The sequence below is a fragment of the Geotrypetes seraphini genome, chromosome 16, assembly GCF_902459505.1.
Source record: "Geotrypetes seraphini chromosome 16, aGeoSer1.1, whole genome shotgun sequence".
NCBI lineage: Eukaryota > Metazoa > Chordata > Amphibia > Gymnophiona > Dermophiidae > Geotrypetes > Geotrypetes seraphini.
Window position 1 is genome coordinate 43,116,671 of NC_047099.1, and position 19,272 is coordinate 43,135,942.

Consider the following 19,272-nt stretch of genomic DNA (forward strand, 5'->3'; position numbering starts at 1 on the left):
TGGTACACAGTTACTGCGCTGTGGACTTATCTCCTTCAACGGAGCAATCTCATCGAGACAGGCTCCTAATGTAGTTTCTTCCCTCTTCCAGGCAGCCCGCTGCAACAGGAGAGGACATAGTAGCAATAGGAGGTTTCCCGGGTGTTTCCATAGAGTAGACTTACAAATTTCAGTGAAAGCTCAGGTTTCCCAAACAACCCCAAAGAGTTCCCAGGCATGTATACTGGCCCACCCAGTCTACCCAGTAATGATGCATCCATTTTCGACAGATGAGCCTTTACATTCCCAAATGCAACCTAATACCAATTCATGTTATTCCTGGCCTTACATAAGGTCAACATAATAGAAGACATATGGAAACCAGGAAACAGGAAGTGACAACACAAGTGAGATTGCAGCAGGTTAGGTTCTGACTTACCAAGCTTCTTGGCCACTGCAGCATCCTTGTCCTCATCAAGCAACCCAAATCCTACCCCTTTATTTTCTAGGACTTGGGCTGCTAACTAGGAAAAAGAGGAAAGAGAGAGAGAGAGAGGGAGGAAAAGAATGTATTAGAAAAGAAAGATAAAGCAGAAATAGTTACATCTACTTAACAATTTCTCTTGAGAAATAAAACCTTGTTTACAGAATACATGTGAGGAGTTATTTTATGAAGTTAATGGACCAAGGTGAAGACACCTTATCTAAAGGACTAGATTAACTGAATGACCTACTGTACCCACTTTGAGCTGAGAACATATAAAACTACTGTAGTTCTAAATTTTGAGCCTAATCTACAAATGCACATGGAGAAAGTTCCAACTTACACAAGGGACTGGAATGAAAGTGGTAGACAGGAATAAATGAAGAGTATGTCTGTGACTTTTCAGGCTCTAGTGTATGGTCAATTGGAAGGTAGGTTCAGCTATGTTAGTGGACATTAATTGGGAGGGGTAGGGAAGGAAGTGGAAAATGGGAGGGGGGCTTAGGTGGCAAGAAGGTGAAGGAGAACGCCTATTGAGAAGTTGGAAATCATGAAAAATGCCAGCAGGAAATGAAGATCCTAGATCTATTTGGATAAAAGAACAACCAGGGGGATGAGGGAGAGAGAGAATCTAAGTTCTGATCTCCTTCCTCTTCCTGTTCACTGGGAGCCAATCAGGCAAAAGTATACCATGGGGAGATGGATGGAGGGGAGGAATGATGCTGAGGGACCGCATCAAAAGGCCAACTTCGAGGGCAAAGGGGAAGGCAGTCACAGAGCCAGGATCAAAAGTGAGGCAAAAATTTAATGAACAATATAGGCTTTGAACGGTTGAACTTGAGCAACTATAATAAGGTTTCCAGCACGTTTATACCTAACTAATCCCATGTCCTCATTGAACAGAGACCTTATCATCTCCATCTTGCTAACCCTGCACTATCCCCATATTCTATAAAAGAGCGCCTAAAGTTAGGCGCCTACATCAGCATGCCTAGCTAAGCTAATTTGGCACCAATAATTGGTAGTCAATACATTTTAATTGGCACTAAGTGGACTTAATTGAAAGTTAGGCACCTAAGTTGGTCGGTGTGATTTTACAACTGGCCAGCTTCTATAAATAGCGCCTAAATCAGCAGCCACATACAAAAATGGCACTGACCACATGTCAACCACACTTAGGCGCCTAAGGTTTTACTGGGCTACATTGCAGACGCCTAAGTTCTTTTGAGAATCACGTCTAATGGCGCCTAAGGCAATTTCTGCTCATAACCACACCTACTTTGACTTTAGACGCCGTTAGGTGGCTTCATGTAGATGCGATTATGGTGTCTACTTTTTTAAATGAGTTTTTAATTGGTTTGTAATGACGCGGTCAATTACCGTGCCAAATAAAGTCAAAGCAATTTAGCTAGGTAGCAGTAGGGCATCTACAGAATCCGGCCGCTAGGGCAAAGCGCAGAGTTTCAAGTGGGCTTTGGTAGGGGCAGATTGTAGGTACGTTTTCTGAATTAGGAGCCGTTGGTTGCCTCACTTGGGCACAGGCATGTAGGCCAAGATCACCCTGGCATAAATAGGGTGCTCCCAAATGTTAGAATGCGTAGTGTTGCGCTAAGTGTTATTCTATAATGGGCACCTAACTTTCATAGAATCACACTTAGTGCAACATTAGTTGGTGATGAATTTTTAGGCGACTTATATAGAATTGGGTCTTACATGCAAATTGTGCATCCACTTTAAAAAGAACGTGCTCCTTGTGTGTGCATAGTTGCGCTCTTAACAAGATTCGTTTGAAAAATGAAAAAAAAAGAATATAAAAATGAAAATTTTCTGGATGCCCATCTGTGATATAACACCTTGTTATCACACTCTTATTTTCTGACTCATCCCAATATGGTCACACAGTGAGAGAAATTAGAAACTGAATTGGACCCATTTTGTGATGACAAGATATTGGGTTGACCAACATGGCGCTCGGTTTAGTTCCCAAAGACATTCCTACCACCCATCATCTTCTGCCTAGCCACAACAGATGTCAAAATAGGTCACCGAGAGAACAGAGGGGAAGGCAGGAGACAAGGTGAAAACCTTTCAGTATGGGTTTTCTCCACCAATGACATGTCCAGTCACAAACTAATCCATTAATTGGGCCAATCTGCAGAGAAGGAAAAGCTGATAGATTTACACTGCATAGACTTGAGGGTGCTGGAACCATGAGAGACTTCTTTTCTACTGTACTAGTTGGAGTATTAGAATTTCCACCCTCTCTCCACCTCAACAGACCGTTCCCCCAGTCTCAGTTCTGCCTCAACATTCTCCCAATGCACAGCTGATTTTAAAGAAAGGTTTGAACAATTTCCTGGAGGAAAAGTCCATAGTCTGTTATTGAGAAAGACATGCTTGCCCTGGATCTGTAGCATGGAATGTTGCTACTCTTTGGGATTCTAGAATTTTGTTACTCTCTGAGATTTCAGAATCTTACTATTCTTTGAGATTCTGTATGGAATGTTTCTACTCCTTGGGTTTTGGCCAGGTACTAGGGACCTGGATTGGCCACTGTGAGAACGGGCTACTGGCCTTGATGGACCATTGATCTGTCAATTTTTTAGTCAGATTGTAATCCTCTTCAAAATAAGGGTAATCCTATTATGGAGCGTCTAATGACATTTATTCTATAAAGAAAAGTAGGCGTCAACTTTTCCTTAAAGAATACATAACATAAGAACATAAGAACATAAGCAATGCCTCTGCTGGGTCAGACCTGAGGTCCATCATGCCCAGCAGTCCGCTCACGCGGCGGCCCAACAGGTCCAGGACCTGTGCAGTAATCCTCTATTTATACCCCTCTATCCCCTTTTCCAGCAGGAAATTGTCCAATCCTTTCTTAAACCCCTGTACTGTACTCTGCCCTATTACTCCCTCTGGAAGCGCATTCCAGGTGTCCACCACTCGTTGGGTAAAGAAGAACTTCCTAGCATTCGTTTTAAATCTGTCCCCTTTCAACTTTTCCAAGTGTCCTCTTGTTCTTTTATTTTTCGAAAGTTTGAAGAATCTGTCCTTCTCTACTCTCTCTATGCCCTTCATGATCTTATAAGTCTCTATCATATCCCCTCTAAGTCTCCTCTTCTCCAGGGAAAAGAGACCCAGTTTCTCCAATCTCTCAGCGTATGAGAGGTTTTCCATCCCTTTTATCAAGCGTGTCGCTCTCCTCTGAACCCTCTCGAGTAACGCCATATCCTTCCTAAGGTACGGAGACCAATATTGGACGCAGTATTCCAGATGCGGGCGCACCATCGCCCGATACAATGGCAGGATAACTTCTTTTGTCCTTGTTGTAATACCCTTCTTGATTATGCCTAGCATTCTATTTGCTTTCTTAGCGGCTGTTGCGCACTGTGCCGTCGGCTTCATTGTCATGTCCACCATTACCCCCAAGTCCCTTTCTTGGTTGCTCTCATTCAATAATATCCCTCCCATCGTATAGTTGTACCTCGGGTTTCTGTTTCCAACATGCAATACTTTACATTTCTCAACGTTGAACTTCATCTGCCATCTCGCCGCCCATTCCCCCAATTTGTTCAAGTCCCTTTGCAATTCTTCGCATTCCTCTTTAGTCCCAGCTCCACTAAATAGTTTTGTATCGTCCGCAAATTTTATTATCTCACACTTCGTGCCTGTTTCTAGATCATTTATGAATATATTAAATAGCAGCGGCCCGAGCACTGAGCCCTGCGGAACACCACTCGTGACCCCCATCCAGTCCGAGTAGTGGCCCTTCACCCCTACCCTCTGTTTCCTACCCGCCAACCAGTTTCTGATCCATCTATGTACGTCTCCGTCCACTCCATGGTTCTTCAGTTTCCGGAGTAGACTAGCACTTACTTTTGTCCTTCGACCCCACTACCTAAACCTTTGCCATGCACACGCCCATGAGAAAAGCATGGTGTGTACTTTGCCACTAGTCAAGATTCAATAAGAGATCATTTACATGCAATTTGTGGCAGCTTATGCACACAAATGACTAGAATATCACCATTTCTGTGCATTTCTGCTACTGAAGTCTAGGTGGCTCCTTAGAAAACTGCCCTCACCCGCTCAACTTCACACGCCAACTTGAAGCTTAGAAACCAACTGAATTGAAAAGAGAGGTAATGCTTGACCCTCCACACTCCATTCAAACCACTTCTTCTCACTATGGCATGATATAAAATGATAATGTGAATGCTCTGAATGGATTAAGACATGAATTTGATACAAGTCCTGATGTGACCTGGTGGCTCAAATGCTAGTGGTAAGAGTGGATCGCATAGCTGGTTTTAAGAAAGGTATGGACAATTTCCTGGAGGAAAAGTCCATAGTCGGTTTTTGAGAAAGACATGGGGGAAGCCACTGCTTGCCCTGGATCGGTAGCATGGAATGTTGCTACTCCTTGGGATTCTAGAATCTTGTTACACTCTGGGATTCCGGAATCTTGCTATTCTTTGAGATTCTGTATGGAATGCTGCTACTCTTTGGGTTTTGGCCAGGAACTAGTAATCTGGATTGGCCACCGTGAGAACGGGCTACTGGGCTTGATGGACCATTGGTCTGACCCAATAAGGCTTTTCTTATGTTCTTCATCCCCTCAAACTGAGAACTGGGGTTCGATTCCCTGGGCTTGTTGGAGCAAGGGATGCTGTCTGTGGAGGCACTGCTTTTTGGGAGGTGGGAGGGTCCTAGTCAATGCACAATGGAAACACCAATTGACTGAGCATTGGATCTCTGACTGTAGGGCTCCGAAAGGCATTCTGGGGTAGGCTACCAGCTGAACACTGTTTCTACAGTGGTTGGGCTACAGGAGTTAGGATGGGGTGCACAACCAGAGAAAAGTCCCTCGTTGCTCTGTGGATGGCAGCTCAAGGTGCTGCAGCCCAATCTAGCCCAGTTCTGATTGAGCTGGAAATCCAAGACAATAGAAAGTACTCTCTGGGTCAAAGAAAAGTGAACTGGAAACTGGTTTCAAATACTTTGCAAAGCAGAGTTCATGCCAGTTTCCAAATTCACTCAGAAGGAAGGCTAACTGGAGACTACAACAAAGGGCAGAAGGGAGAGCTCGTCAAGTTGGCTCAAGGCATGTTTCTCTGCATGCCAACTTTAAACTGCAGGGTACAAGGAACTCATTCCTAGCCTTGGAAAGGATTTTTCTTAATTGATCTCTGCCATGGAAAAGACATATTGTCAAGAGCCTACACAGTAATTTCTTGTATCACCCAAGAGAAACAGTTTGAGTGTTAACTCATTTGAGTGTTAACTCATTTTCCCCAAAGAGTCAATGGATAACCAACAATCGGAGACTCATGTCTCATCCTCTCTTCTGTGATTCTCACCTTGTGATCTCTTAGCCAGTTGTCTGCCTTGTACCACATTGGAACACCACCTCTCTTACACCCCCTATCTTTCCGAATGACCAGCAGAGAGCTCTTTATGGTTCATGCACCCACTTCTTTTCCCGCCATCCTTTACCTCTAAAATCAGCTCCTCCATCTCAAACTGCCTCTGGGAAGCCTTGTCGTCCCCCACATGCTCGTGGTAGTAGAGAGCCATGACTTCATGTTTCTTCATCACAGACTTGTAGTTCTTTGAGTTCAGATCAATAACTCGGTCCTCGCCATCATACAGCGGGAAATTCAACCCCTCTTCACCCCACACACCCAGGTTTTCCATGGCAAGGCATAGCCCCACGACCACCAGCCAGAGCCCCCTCATTCTCACGGACAACCCAGACCTCCGGAGCAGCCTTGTTAAAAAAAGAAAAGAGTCCCTCTCTTTGTCTTAAGAAAACTGTTTGGGCACAGGAAGAGAGAAAGAGCCAGAAGTTGTCTTGACTCTGTGGCTTCTCTCTCACACCGGCCTCTCTGCCTGCTTTTCTGCCTGGGTCGGCCCGGTGATGGGGGTGTGAGAGTCCGGGGACTGCTGGTGGCCGCCCGATCCGAGGTGCAAAGCCTGAAAAGCAAAGAGATAAAATGACCCCTGGACCATAAAAGAGAATGTGGGGTGGGGGGAGGGAGGACTCTAAGGTGGGCGGGCCCTCCTATCATGATGAACTTGGCAAAATCCTCCTCCTTGCTCCCTGACTATATATGTAGTTGTGACATGTTCGTCCCCATATAGACATAAGTTTGGCCTCATTTATATAACAGCTATGGAGTCTAATATGTTTGTGGAAAAATCAAGAAAGGTCCCCCAAACAACCAGACACAGATGACTAAATAAATATATTGGGATTTTCTCTCTGCACACCTTATTCTTCCGCTTGTCCACTCTGTCTGTCTGCGTCTATCTCTGCTCATCCCCCTCCCACCAGCCCCTGAGCACCTCAACTGGCTTAATGACAACCAAGCACCATATTAAGAAAGAGAAAGAAGACAGGGCTAAAAATAAGGCCAGTTGAGTCTGTAGTAAAAGAAATCAAGTTACTGCGGAGAGTGGGTAATTAGAGAGGGAGGGATGGGAGCCGGAGAGTGGGGGGGGGGGGGGGGGAGGGAAGGAGAAAGTGCTGTGTGGGTGATTGAGGATAGCTGACTGCCTTGAGTTTGCAAGCTGAGAGGTGCCAAACATGTTTCTGATGGTGCCTAAGCAGATTTTAGGATCCCTGACTCTGTTTTGGGGATTCTTACACCTCCCTAATGGCTTTCTCTTCTGTGCTAAGCATTGTGTGTGGCTTGTGTTAACATATGGAAACCATGATGTGTCCCTGCACCTGAGCCAAAACATAAGTTAGGAGCCTGGCATTGGTTCATGCATTTCTAAGCAGTCCATGGCAAGTGAGAGCAAGTGAAGAGACCCCCTTATGATAGGGTCTTATAGATAAGGAACTTGAAGCTTATCTCAGACAGAGAGGACACAGCTCCTGGGATGTACTTGACTCTGCAACCAATAAACTAGACTGTGTCTGTGTAAAGTTTTGTACTCAAAATCCCGAAGGACAAAGCTCAGTGAAGAGTCCCATGTACTATCATTGGCCACCGGGGACGGAGCAAAGAGAGAAAAAAAACTCCCATACACTAATGGGAGAAAAAAGTCTCTGACCCCAAAAAACCCCTGGTCAAATCTAATGCTTCTACTGATCATTTAACACAAAACAACAGGGCAAAAAAAAGAGTAACATCACTTATCTGCTGAGCAGTCTTGAGGCTCACTGAGTTCCAGAAATAATCCTGATAACAGTCCAGAAGTGTATCCAAACTTCTTTCCGAATCAATCGATGGTTGGAATCCAACTCACGCTGGTGCATTACAGAACGCGGGATTTGGAGGCCAGTTTGTTAATTAGTGCTAGAGCTCACTGGTTTATCTGGCACAAAACTTTACACAGACACAGTCCAGTTTATTGGTCGCAATGAACACAGTGTCTGTCCTTTATTATTACCGAAAGCACATATTTGCACCACCTCCCGATAATGTTGTTATTATCTCAATTTGTGTAATGTATAGCAAGCTTCAACTTTTATTCAAATTGGTTACACCGTCCAATTAGAAGAATTCAAATGTGGGCCCAATCCGTTCAGATGAAACTTAATGCATCTAAGACAAAATTATTGTGGCTAGGCCCTAAACTTGATTGCCTTCCTAGCTCTGTAGCATCGATATCTGGTTCTCTCCTGCAAATCGAGTTTTCTGCTAAGATCCCGGGAGTTCTTTTTGACTCCTCGCTTTCTTTTAAGGACCAGATCAGCTCTGTGATTAAGAAATGTTTTTTTCAAAGTTAGACACCTTTTTCATCAACACCACTTTTCCATTTTGGTTCAGCCGATTATTCTATCTCATCTCAATTATTGTAATGCCTTTTACCTCGGTATCACAAAAACCTGTCTCTCCAGATTACAATTGGCCCAGAATACTGCTGCCAGGCTGATTTTTGGGAAGTGTAAGTTTGATCATGTGACGCCACTGCTCTTAAGAACATAAGAACTGCCATCTCCGGATCAGACCTTGGGTCCATCAAGTCCGGCGATCCACACACGCGGAGGCCCAGCCAGGTGTACACCTGGCGTAATTCTAGTCACCCATATCCCTCTATGCCTCTCGTAAGGAGATGTGCATCTAGTTTGCTTTTAAATCCTAGAACGGTGGATTCCGCAAAAACCTCCTCTGGGAGAGCATTCCAGGTGTCCACCACTCGTTGCATGAAGCAGAACTTCCTGATATTTGTCCTGGACTTGTCCCCCCTTAGCATCAGTCCATGTCCTCTTGTCCGTGTGACATTGGACATTGTAAATCTTTTTTTTTCCTGCTCTATTTTGTCAATTCCTTTCAGTATTTTGAAAGCCTCAATCATATCCCCTCGCAGTCTCCTTTTCTCAAGGGAGAACAATCCCAGTCTCTTAAGTCGTTCCTCGTATTCCAAGTTCTCCATACCTTTTATTAACTTCGTTGCTTGTCTCTGCAACCTCTCCAGCAGTTTTTCTTCAACCTTCACAGGCTCCCGGTGTATTTTAGAGTCCAGTCAAGTATGCCTGTGTTGTTTTTAAAATTCTTCTTGGTATTTTTACTCACTTAGTTCCTTTATCTTGGAATCTTTATAGATTCTCTTTTGCAAGAGGCAATCAACAACTTAAGCTTTCCTGCCAAAAGAACCAAGATTTTTGGCCTCTCTCTGTCCTTCAAGTTCACACAAATTTGGAATGATTTTCCACTTTTCCTGAGAAGTTCTGGTTCCCTTTCTTCTTTTCGTAAGGCTTTGAAAACTATTCTGTTTAATTCTTTTTGAGATCCATTCAATATGTTTCTTTCAGCTTAATCTAACTATTGGAAATCAAGTCGAGCTCTCGGTATACAAAACCAAGTATTAGATTAGATTAGATCTTCTAGGCGTAGGGGGGTACAGTTTAATAATGTACAAGAAAAACATGCCAATGTATGATAAGATAGGAAAATTTAAAATCAAATCAATCAAAAACAAACAAACATAATAAAGGTTAAAAGTGACAGACATTATAGCACCAGATAAAAGATGTATGCACTTTTGACACACACTTCCCTAATTCTATAAACCTATGTGCATAACTCTGTGCTTAGCATACAAAGGTGTGCGTCAGTTATGCAATGCGCATGTAAACGGATTAATTCATGGGCTTTCAATTGGCATCGGTTCTAGTTGTCACTTAGCGGCTACGCATGGAACTGCCTTAGGTTGGCATTCAATACACTGTACCAGAGGGGTGTGGACCTAGAAGCGGCATGAGTGGATCAGGGGCATGCCCAGCACTTGTGCCCACAGGGGCTAATATTCAGATTGTGGGAGGCAGTCCGGCTAACTCCTGCGGTCGGAGCTGACCTCCTATTTCAACGCCAAGTTTCAAGCTTTTATTAGAATCTGATACTATCGCTTATCTAACCTCTAAGCGATTTACAGATAAAATAATCGGGATTACCAAATAAAATAAAATTTAAAAATGCCGGTAACAACACAATTAAAAAAGAATTAAAACAACTTAAGCATATGGCGTATCGCAAATAGAACAAATTGAACAAAATTAACATGATACAGAAGGGAGATGGGGAAGAAATGCAATCGATATAGGACAGAAAACAATTACGGAACGGACCAAAGGAAGGGGGATGCTGTGATCTGATTCATCTGAAAGGAGAGCATTTCAAGGAAGAAGGCCTTTAAAACGGTCTAAGACAGTTATTTTCTTCTCTTACTGGGGCTGGAAGGGTTGGGGAGCCACCACTTGACGCTTGGTACCTATTATACGTAGAGAGGGGACGGTTAATAGTTGGCCATCAGAAGATCTGAGCAGACGGCAGGGCTCGTAGGGAATCAAATATTTTTCTATAAATTAAGGAGATTTTGTTTGCAACATTTTAAAAGGTATTAATGAAATTTTATAACAAATCCTGTGTTTGATAGGTAACTGATGAGCTTCACGTAATAGAGGGGTCACATGATTGATTTTTATACCTTTTATGAGTTTAATGGTGACGTTTTGCATAATTTGAAGTGATCGGCATTGAATATCTGTACTTTTTTTGTTTGGCTGGCACTGACTTAAGTTAATATTTAGCACTAACCAGTCAGGTCGATAATGGTCAACATGACCCGACAAGTGCCCCGTCAATCACACCCCATACAGAGGATACTACACTTAAAATATTCACTTGCTATCTAGTGTTAGAGTAAGGTTTAGATGAGGATTATGGGAGCCCTTACCCTAACACTAGCGCGATTGACAGGGCGAAATTGTCCTGTGCGTACTTGTCGGTGTACCATGGCCAAAGACAGGCCTGCTGTTTACACGGTGAGAGTGTTAAAAAAAAAAAACAACAAAAAAACATGAAGAACAACTTAAACAATTTAAGGAGTTAGAAATGGATATTATTAAAGAGAGATCTTTTTTTTTTTTTTTTTCCAAAAAAAGTTTGAATACTGTATATGAAAAATTACCAAAGGATAAATAATTTGAGGATGTTGAACTTTTCTAGATCTCCAATAGTGTCAGCTGTTGAAATGGTGCAAAGATATCTTCATGAGATTTTATTGATGCTGTTAAAAAGTCTACCACCAATCCTGAGGGCTCAGTATCTCACTATTAAGAATAAACCAGGACGTAGAGGATGACATGGGGACAAATTTGTCCCTGTCCCCTCAGGAACTCAATTTTCCCATCCCATCCCCGTGAGTTTTGTCCCTGCCCCATTCCTGTAACCGCACAAGCCTCAAACACTTATGATTTTAAAGTGTTGGAGGCTCGTGCGGATTGGGAAGGAGCTTGTAGGAATGGGGCAGGGGCAAATAAATAAATAATACAGAGGATGTGGGGTGATTAACTGCAGGAAACCTAAAAAAAAATGATAAGTTACGCAAAAAAAACGCCCATGTGTAATAAAAACAAAATGATTCATACAATGCTTTAAAAATAAAGCACCCAAACTTAAATAAAATTCTGCTCTTTATTGGAAGCCAGTGCCGTTTTTGATAACAGGAGGAAAGATGGTCAAACTTCTTCAAGTTAAAAATCAATCTTTGAAGAGAGAATTGCTGTCCCGCCAGGTAAATGATATTACAATAAAGCAAAAGACCCAGTACGAATGTCTGGACACATTTTTGTGGATATCAGGGAAAATTTTTCTTGTTTACCTGCAATTACATCACTTTCTTTTTGAGAGATAAAACAAAGAAAAAAGATTTGACATCGACGTGAACGTTTCTTAAAAAAGAACAGAATATTTCATGGGGTGTCGTGTCTTAATTTTTACACATGACTTTATATACTTCTTAGGCTTAAGGTGGGATATATGTTTGTTAAATAAATAAAAATCCAGGGGATAATTCTCAAAGAACGGAGCCTAAACTAACAGGTTACAGTTTGCCACAGTTATCCTTTCAGTGCAAGGTTTGTTGTGTTGTATTTTTTTAATGCAAGTCTTTATCCTAACTTTTGTCAGTGGTCAGGGTAGACCTGGCTGGGCCTCCGCGTGTGCGGATCGCCGGACTAGATGGACCCATGGTCTGATCCGGTGCAGGCATTTCTTATGTTCTTATGTCAGTTATGGATGCAAAAGCTGGGCACTACAGAAACAAGATTGAGCTTTGGTGGCTGGAGAAGGATTGTAGGCGTGCCGTGGACTGTCTAGACTCCCGGACGGACTTTCAGGAACCCGGCATTTGTCTGGGTTTTGGAAAGCTCAACCAGTTCCGGCCGCATCTAGAGGGTCTCTGAGCATGCGCAGATGATGTCACACACATCCCTCTGGACATGGCCGGAGCTGGTGGTAGAAGAGAGGAGGCTTGCCGGTGGCAGGGCTGGAGGTGGAATGGGGTCGGGATCTTAACATAGTAACATAGTAGATGACGGCAGATAAAGACCCGAATGGTCCATCCAGTCTGCCCAACCTGATTCAATTTAAATTTTTTAATATTTTCTTCTCAGCTATTTCTGGGCAAGAATCCAAAGCTTTACCCGGTACTGTGCTTGGGTTCCAACTGCTGAAATCTCTGTTAAGGCTTACTCCAGCCCATCTATACCCTCCCAGCCATTGAAGCCCTCCCCAGCCCATCCTCCACCAAAGGGCCATATACAGACACAGACTGTGCAAGTCTGCCCAGTACTGGCCTTAGTTCAATTTTTAATATTATTTTCTGATTCTAGATCCCCTGTGTTCATCCCACGCTTCTTTGAACTCAGTCACAGTTTTACTCTCCACCACCTCTCTCAGGAGCACATTCCAGGCATCCACTACCCTCTCCGTAAAGTAGAATTTCCTAACATTGCCCCTGAATCTACCACCCCTCAACCTCAAATTATGTCCTGTGGTTTTACCATTTTCCTTTCTCTGGAAAAGATTTTGTTCTACGTTAATACCCTTCAAGTATTTGAACGTCTGAATCATATCTCCCCTGTCTCTCCTTTCCTCTAGGGTATACATATTCAGGGCTTCCAGTCTCTCCTCATACGTCTTCTGGCGCAAGCCTCCTATCATTTTCGTCGCCCTCCTCTGGACCTCCTCAAGTCTTCTTACGTCTTTCGCCAGATACGGTCTCCAAAACTGAACACAATACTCCAAGTGGGGCCTCACCAATGACCTGTACAGGAGCATCAACACCTTCTTCCTTCTACTGACTACGCCTCTCTTTATACAGCCCAGCATCCTTCTGGCAGCAGCCACTGCCTTGTCATACTGTTTTTTCGCCTTTAGATCTTCAGACACTATCACCCCAAGGTCCCTCTCCCCGTCCGTGCATATCAGCTTCTCTCCTCCCAGCATATACGGTTCCTTCCTATTATTAATCCCCAAATGCATTACTCTTCATTTCTTTGCATTGAATTTTAGTTGCCAGGCATTAGACCATTCCTCTAACTTTTGCAGATCCTTTTTCATATTTTCCACTCCCTCTTCGGTGTCTACTCTGTTACTCTGTTTTCTTTTTCAAAATATGATAACCCTAATCTAATACCAATATACATAATATGTAGTTTACAGGTTAATTTGCCATAGTTAAAGATTTGCCATAGTGAAAGATTTTTCAAGTTTTTGTCGTAATGCAACATATGCCATAGCACATCCGTGTCTATAGGATCCATGGAGGTTGCCCTGCAGACCTCAGGTGCATTGGTAGAGCTAGAGGCATTGTAGGAGAAGCGAGGACTATATTTGGCTGAAGTACAGGTGGGGGAATCGGTATTGGAAAAGAGCGTGAGGCGGGTTAACACTAACGACTCTTGCACCTGAGCTTAGTTCAAAGTTTCAGGTTTGCTCTCAGCCAGTGGGGGTGGGGGAGCGGGGAAGGGGGGGGGCCCTGAATTTACAGGTCCCCATTGTTCTCTTCTACGGAGCTGGATAAGGGACAGAGCTACCAATGCTCTTGAAGGGCTCATGGCAGGAGACAGTGTTATAAATCAAACACACTCGTTAGCAGCAAACAATAACAATACCGTAATGAAAATGAAAAACTCAAGCCGAAAACCACGGTGGCGCCAATCATCCCATTACTACCATATCAGGGTTTTTAGATAAATTACAAACAGCGGGATAGGATTTGGCGTTTCCTCTATGGCAGTCACTGGTGGCGGAGATCATTCTGAAATAATGAGACCGTGCAAAAGGTTTAAAGCAGCCTCTTCCCTTCCTGTTTTATGCCATGCCGAAAATTTTAATAACCTCTCCTCCTGTGTCCCAGCCATCCCAGATTCTCTGCTTACATCCCAAACTGGTCTTCTGGGCTTCTCGAGGCGAGATGTGTCCTGCTCTGACGCCCCTGCCATGGCTGCCGGCTGGTGAAATTTATAGCAGCAAAGGCTGTTTAATTATTCACTGGGAATATTTATACAGGACTTTAATTATTGATGGGGAATATTTATATAGTGAATTGAATTATTTATTGAGAGGAATTGGAGGACAAATCATTCTCCGCTTCTGCTGCTGACTGGTAAATCTCGCTTTGGTGGCATTGCAGAGCAAACAGAGGAGGCACAGGGAGGATGCCCTGAAGCCAGGCTTTGGACGGGCAGTGCCAGGTTCTGTGTAAATGGGAGAAAAAGTGTTAGCTGTGATAGGAAGTTAGGAATGATAGGAGGGTGCAGAGTGACAGTTACTACTGGGGAGGTGGGTTAGAGGGCTTGGCAAGGAGTGAAAGGAGGAGGCAGGGTGATGGTTATTACTGAGGGTATAGAAGACATGGGGTGAAAAGCGATAGAAGGAGTCATGGGTAGTATTGATTTAGGGGACAGGGGTGAGGAGTGATTCTGGGGGAGGAGGGTGATGTTATTACTGGGGGTACAGAGGATGTGGGGTGATAGGAGGAGGGCAAGGTGATTGGTTATTACTGAAGGTTTAAAGCACAAGAGGTGAGAGGTGATAGGAAGGGCACAGGGCCAAACTTACCTGGGCAATGGGGGACTTTTTAAAATACAGCATGAAAATATTAACAAGTACTTTATATACAGTAAATAAAATGGATGCAGTTTTGACAGTATGGATATTCTGATTAATATTCGAGTGCCATGAGAGATGCCGGAACTTCACTTTATTTTTAAAAATTCCCTTCATAAGTACACACTAGAATAGATGACATGTACATTGCAAATCATCCATATAAGCCACAAGTAATAAGACTTTTGGATGAGCAGTAGAAGCGGGTTGTGCGCCTGATTTTGCCCCTGACGAAGGACACGAAACGGGGTACTGTAGGGCAATCAGTTTTGGCACCCCATTTACAGGAAGGACAAACAGTTCCTGTCAAGCTTTCAGAGATAAGCATTATTTTCTCTCCTGTTTGATTGAAGAACTAATACGGATTTCAAGAGCATCAAATGGGTGTTTTAGTGTTACATATATATTTGAAGTTTCCCCACAGAAAAGTGTTTTTGATATAGATAAAATACATTTGTAAGGTGGACATGAATGATGTGAGGGGGTAAAACCTATGGTGCGTTTGTCTATGGAGATCATTGGATCAATTCTCTTGTTTTCGCTAGGTTTTGAGAAGCCATCTGGACGCCCAGACATGTCGTCCAAACGGAGGACATGCCTGGGGGAAATCCAGACGACTGGTATCCCTATTTCAAAGATATCTTTTGAGTAATTGTCAGCCTTCCCCTAGTTTCTAATATAAAAGCTGCTCGGTCTCCTTTTAAACTGATGATACCAACAGGCTGGTTCTACCCTGGTTAAGGTGAAATCCCTCATTCCAGAATAGGCTTCCCCTTCCCCAGAATATTGCCTAATGCCTAATTCCTAAAACCTTCCTCCCTCCATGCGTTGAGACTCTGGAGCTCTGTCTGTCTCATGGTTCTTACAAGTGGAACAGGGAACAATTTACAAAATTTACACAACCTCCACACCAGCAAATAACTGTCTATCCTTCCTCAATGCCTTATCCTTCCAGATCCTAAACCCACAAACCACTCATGAAAAAGGTCATCAACTGGACATTGCTGCATTCATGTCTCACCAACCATCCAATCCAGCAATCCAAACTCCTAACGGAACATGGTCCCCATCCCTATGGTCAGACCACTACATTTATAACTTCAACATCAATTGGACCAAAACCAAACACACACCTCAATCAAAAAAAACCACATATACCTCACGCAAACATATCGACCCAACCATTTTCTGGTCAAATGTAGACGAAACTATCCAAGACTGCGACCCAAAAAACTTCATCTCCCACTGGAAAAATGTATCCACCAACATCCTTGATGATCTGGCACCCCTACAAACCAAAACCAGAACCAGCAGGAAATCAGACCAATGGTTTGATAATGAATTACTCCAACTCAAAAGACAGTGTAGAAGATTAGAAAGAAAATGGAGAAAAAAGAACCAAGATCAAACAAAAACCGACTGGAAAAAAATCAACAAACAATACAAAAATCTACTAAAAGATAAGAGGAAAAGCTACTATACTAATCTCATAGGCACGGAAACTCAAGATTCCAAAAAAATATTCCAAATCCTGAAAGAATTAACAGACACCAAACCATACACTACCACCACGAACACACCTCCACCATCACCCACCCTCTTAGCAGAACACTTCAAGAACAAAATCACCAACACCAGAGCCACACTCATCCTTAACCCATCCCATCAAAATCCAATCACAATCTACCCTACAGGAAAAGAGGCAATCGCAGCAGACAGAATTTGGACTCAATTCCCTAACATACAATGGTCAGAATTCAACAAATTCTACAAAAAATACAGCCATGCCTCCTGTGACCTCAACCATTGCCCCTCATATCTCCTTACCACCTCTAGTATAAAATTCCGCACCATAACTCTACAATGGATCCAATTCACGCTCACAGAAGGCACATTCCCTGCTGACCTCAGCGAAATTGTCATCACCCCAATCCAAAAAGACCCAAAAGCACCACAAAACCTTCCATCTAACTTCAGACCTATAGCCTCAATTCCGCTATATGTCAAAATTATAGAAGGCCTAGTAGCCAAACTCCTCACCAATTACATAGAGGACCATAACCTACTCCACCCCATGCAATCAGGCTTCAGAACAAACTTCAGCACAGAGACACTACTAGGCTCCCTTATGGATACCGTCAGACAACAACTTAGTACAGGGAAAAAAATGCTACTCATACAACTGGACCTATCGGCGGCATTCGACCTAGTAGACCACAACATCCTTCTACAGATCTTAGATGCAATAGGCATCTCAGACAAAGTATACTCCTGGTTTGAAGGATTCCTAAAACTCAGAACCTACAGTGTAAAATCAAACAAAGAAAAGTCAGAATCCTGGTCAAACCCCTGCGGCGTACCACAAGGATCTCCACTATCCCCTACCCTCTTCAATCTCTACACTGCTTCTCTAGGAACGCATCTGGATAATCTAGGCATAACCTCCTATAGTTATGCGGATGACATCACCATCCTCGTCCCATACGATCATTCTAAACCTACCATGACAGACAAACTTCACCAAACACTTGAAGCAGTCACAACCTGGATGGAAAATCACAAACTTAAACTCAACCAAGACAAAACCAAATTCATCCTCCTAGAAAATGACAAGATCCAAACCACAACCATCCTAGACATAAACGCAACCAAATATCCCATCCAAACCACCATAAAACTACTAGGCATGACCATAGACAGATGCTGCACAATGCAACCGCAAATAAATAAAACAATTCAAAAATCATTCGCAATCATGAGAAACCTGAGACAAGTCCGGAAATTCTTTGAAAGAACACAATTCCAACTTATAGTACAATCCCTAATACTAGGTATATTGGACTACTGCAACATCCTCTTCCTTCCTTGCCCTGTAACCATGATTAAACAACTCCAAACAATCCAAAATACAGCTTTGAGACTCATCTACTCATTGAGAAAACACGACCACATCACTGAAGCCTTCATCAACTCACATTGGCTCCCAATCCAGGAAAGAATCCAATTTAAATTCTACTGCATACTATTTAAAACCCTACACGGAGACAGCCCATCATACCTGAACAATCGCCTCATCCAAGCACCCAGTACCAGACACAGAAAAACGCACTCCCCATTCATACCCCCCCCAATCAAAGAAGTAAAAAGAACAAAACTACACGACGGCCTCCTAGCCACTCAAGCCGCAAGGCTGGACAACCAGATCTCCAACCTTCTGATGACCACCCCAGACTATAGGACGTTCAGAAAAGAAATAAAAACCACACTTTTCAAGAAATTCCTGAAACAGCAATAACAACAAGACCTCTAAATGCTCTTAAGATCTACAACTTACCTCTCTGTCTAATCATTGTAATTCTGTCTTTTTTAAATTAACCTTTTGTAATCCGTCTTGAACCGCAAGGTAATGGCGGAATAGAAATCCCTAATGTAATGTAATGTAATGTAATGTAATATTCTGGATTTCAGCTTTCAACTCCGTCGCTGCCTTCTCAAAGTGCTGGGAATGTGCCCAGCAGTTAACAAAGAGATGCCTTTAACTTTGCCTGTTATGGAATTTGGACTTAGCTTAAGCCTTTTTTCATTAGTAGCTCAAGGTGAGTTGCATTCAGGTACACTAGTTATTTCCCTGTCCCTGGAGGGCTTTTCAAAGTTTGTACCTAAGTCAATGGAAGGTCAAGTGATTTGCCCAAGGTCACAAGGAGCTACAGTGGGATTTGAATCCTGGCTTCACTAGGTCTCGGCCCATTATAATACTCCTCTGTAGCCCAGGTTGAGAACTAGGTCTCTCCGTGGTTTTAGCAGACAACAAAATGAAGCAAGAAACCCCCCAAAATTTCCTTATACCCTCTTTTTATTCTTAAGAAACATAAGCAGGCCTTAATCAGATCCACCTGATTCCTGATCCTTTCCCCCAATCTCCTTCCTCTGACTGGCAGACCTAAGGTTTCGAATGACCCTGAGTCTGTTCTTGACTATTTTTAACCACTTGGAAAGATTTGAGAGCTTATCCTGAAACCTGAGTACCTCCCACAGCCCCTTCCAACACTCCTCCCCTCTTGTAGGTTCTGTTCCCCTTCCAGGGGTATATTTTGGTTTTATAGGAGTCAGCAGACTGAAGTCTCTCCTGCTCTCGCGCTCTCTATGTCTCTGATCTGCAAACCTAAATGAACAAGGAATGCCCAAGTCAGCTTTCTGCAATTTAGAGGGACACAGGTTATGATTATCGCATGTATTTACATGTTAAATATAATTCCTTGTAGGAGAGCTCTGGGAGATTACCTTGAAACCAGAATAGGAAGGCTGCCATGTCAGGTCAAAAGCTTTCATACTGAAATGATGTGATCTATTTGCGACTAGATTTCCAGGAGCTCTGCTGCCTTCATCAGATTAGAACAG

At 43.1% G+C, this 19,272-nt stretch overlaps 1 protein-coding gene across 1 annotated transcript in view; it reads right to left on the reverse strand.

Moving 5' to 3' along the window:
* Window positions 1-6,461, reverse strand: part of CASQ1 (calsequestrin 1) — a 52,113-nt gene extending 45,652 nt beyond the window's left edge. Inside the window, exons 1-2 of the mRNA XM_033923035.1 lie at window positions 5,963-6,461; window positions 419-503 (exon numbers count right to left, since the gene is read on the reverse strand). Coding sequence (XP_033778926.1) covers window positions 419-503; window positions 5,963-6,205 — 328 coding nt within the window. The 5' untranslated portion in view covers window positions 6,206-6,461. The remainder of the gene's footprint in view (window positions 1-418; window positions 504-5,962) is intronic.
* Between the last annotated feature and the right edge of the window lie 12,811 nt (window positions 6,462-19,272).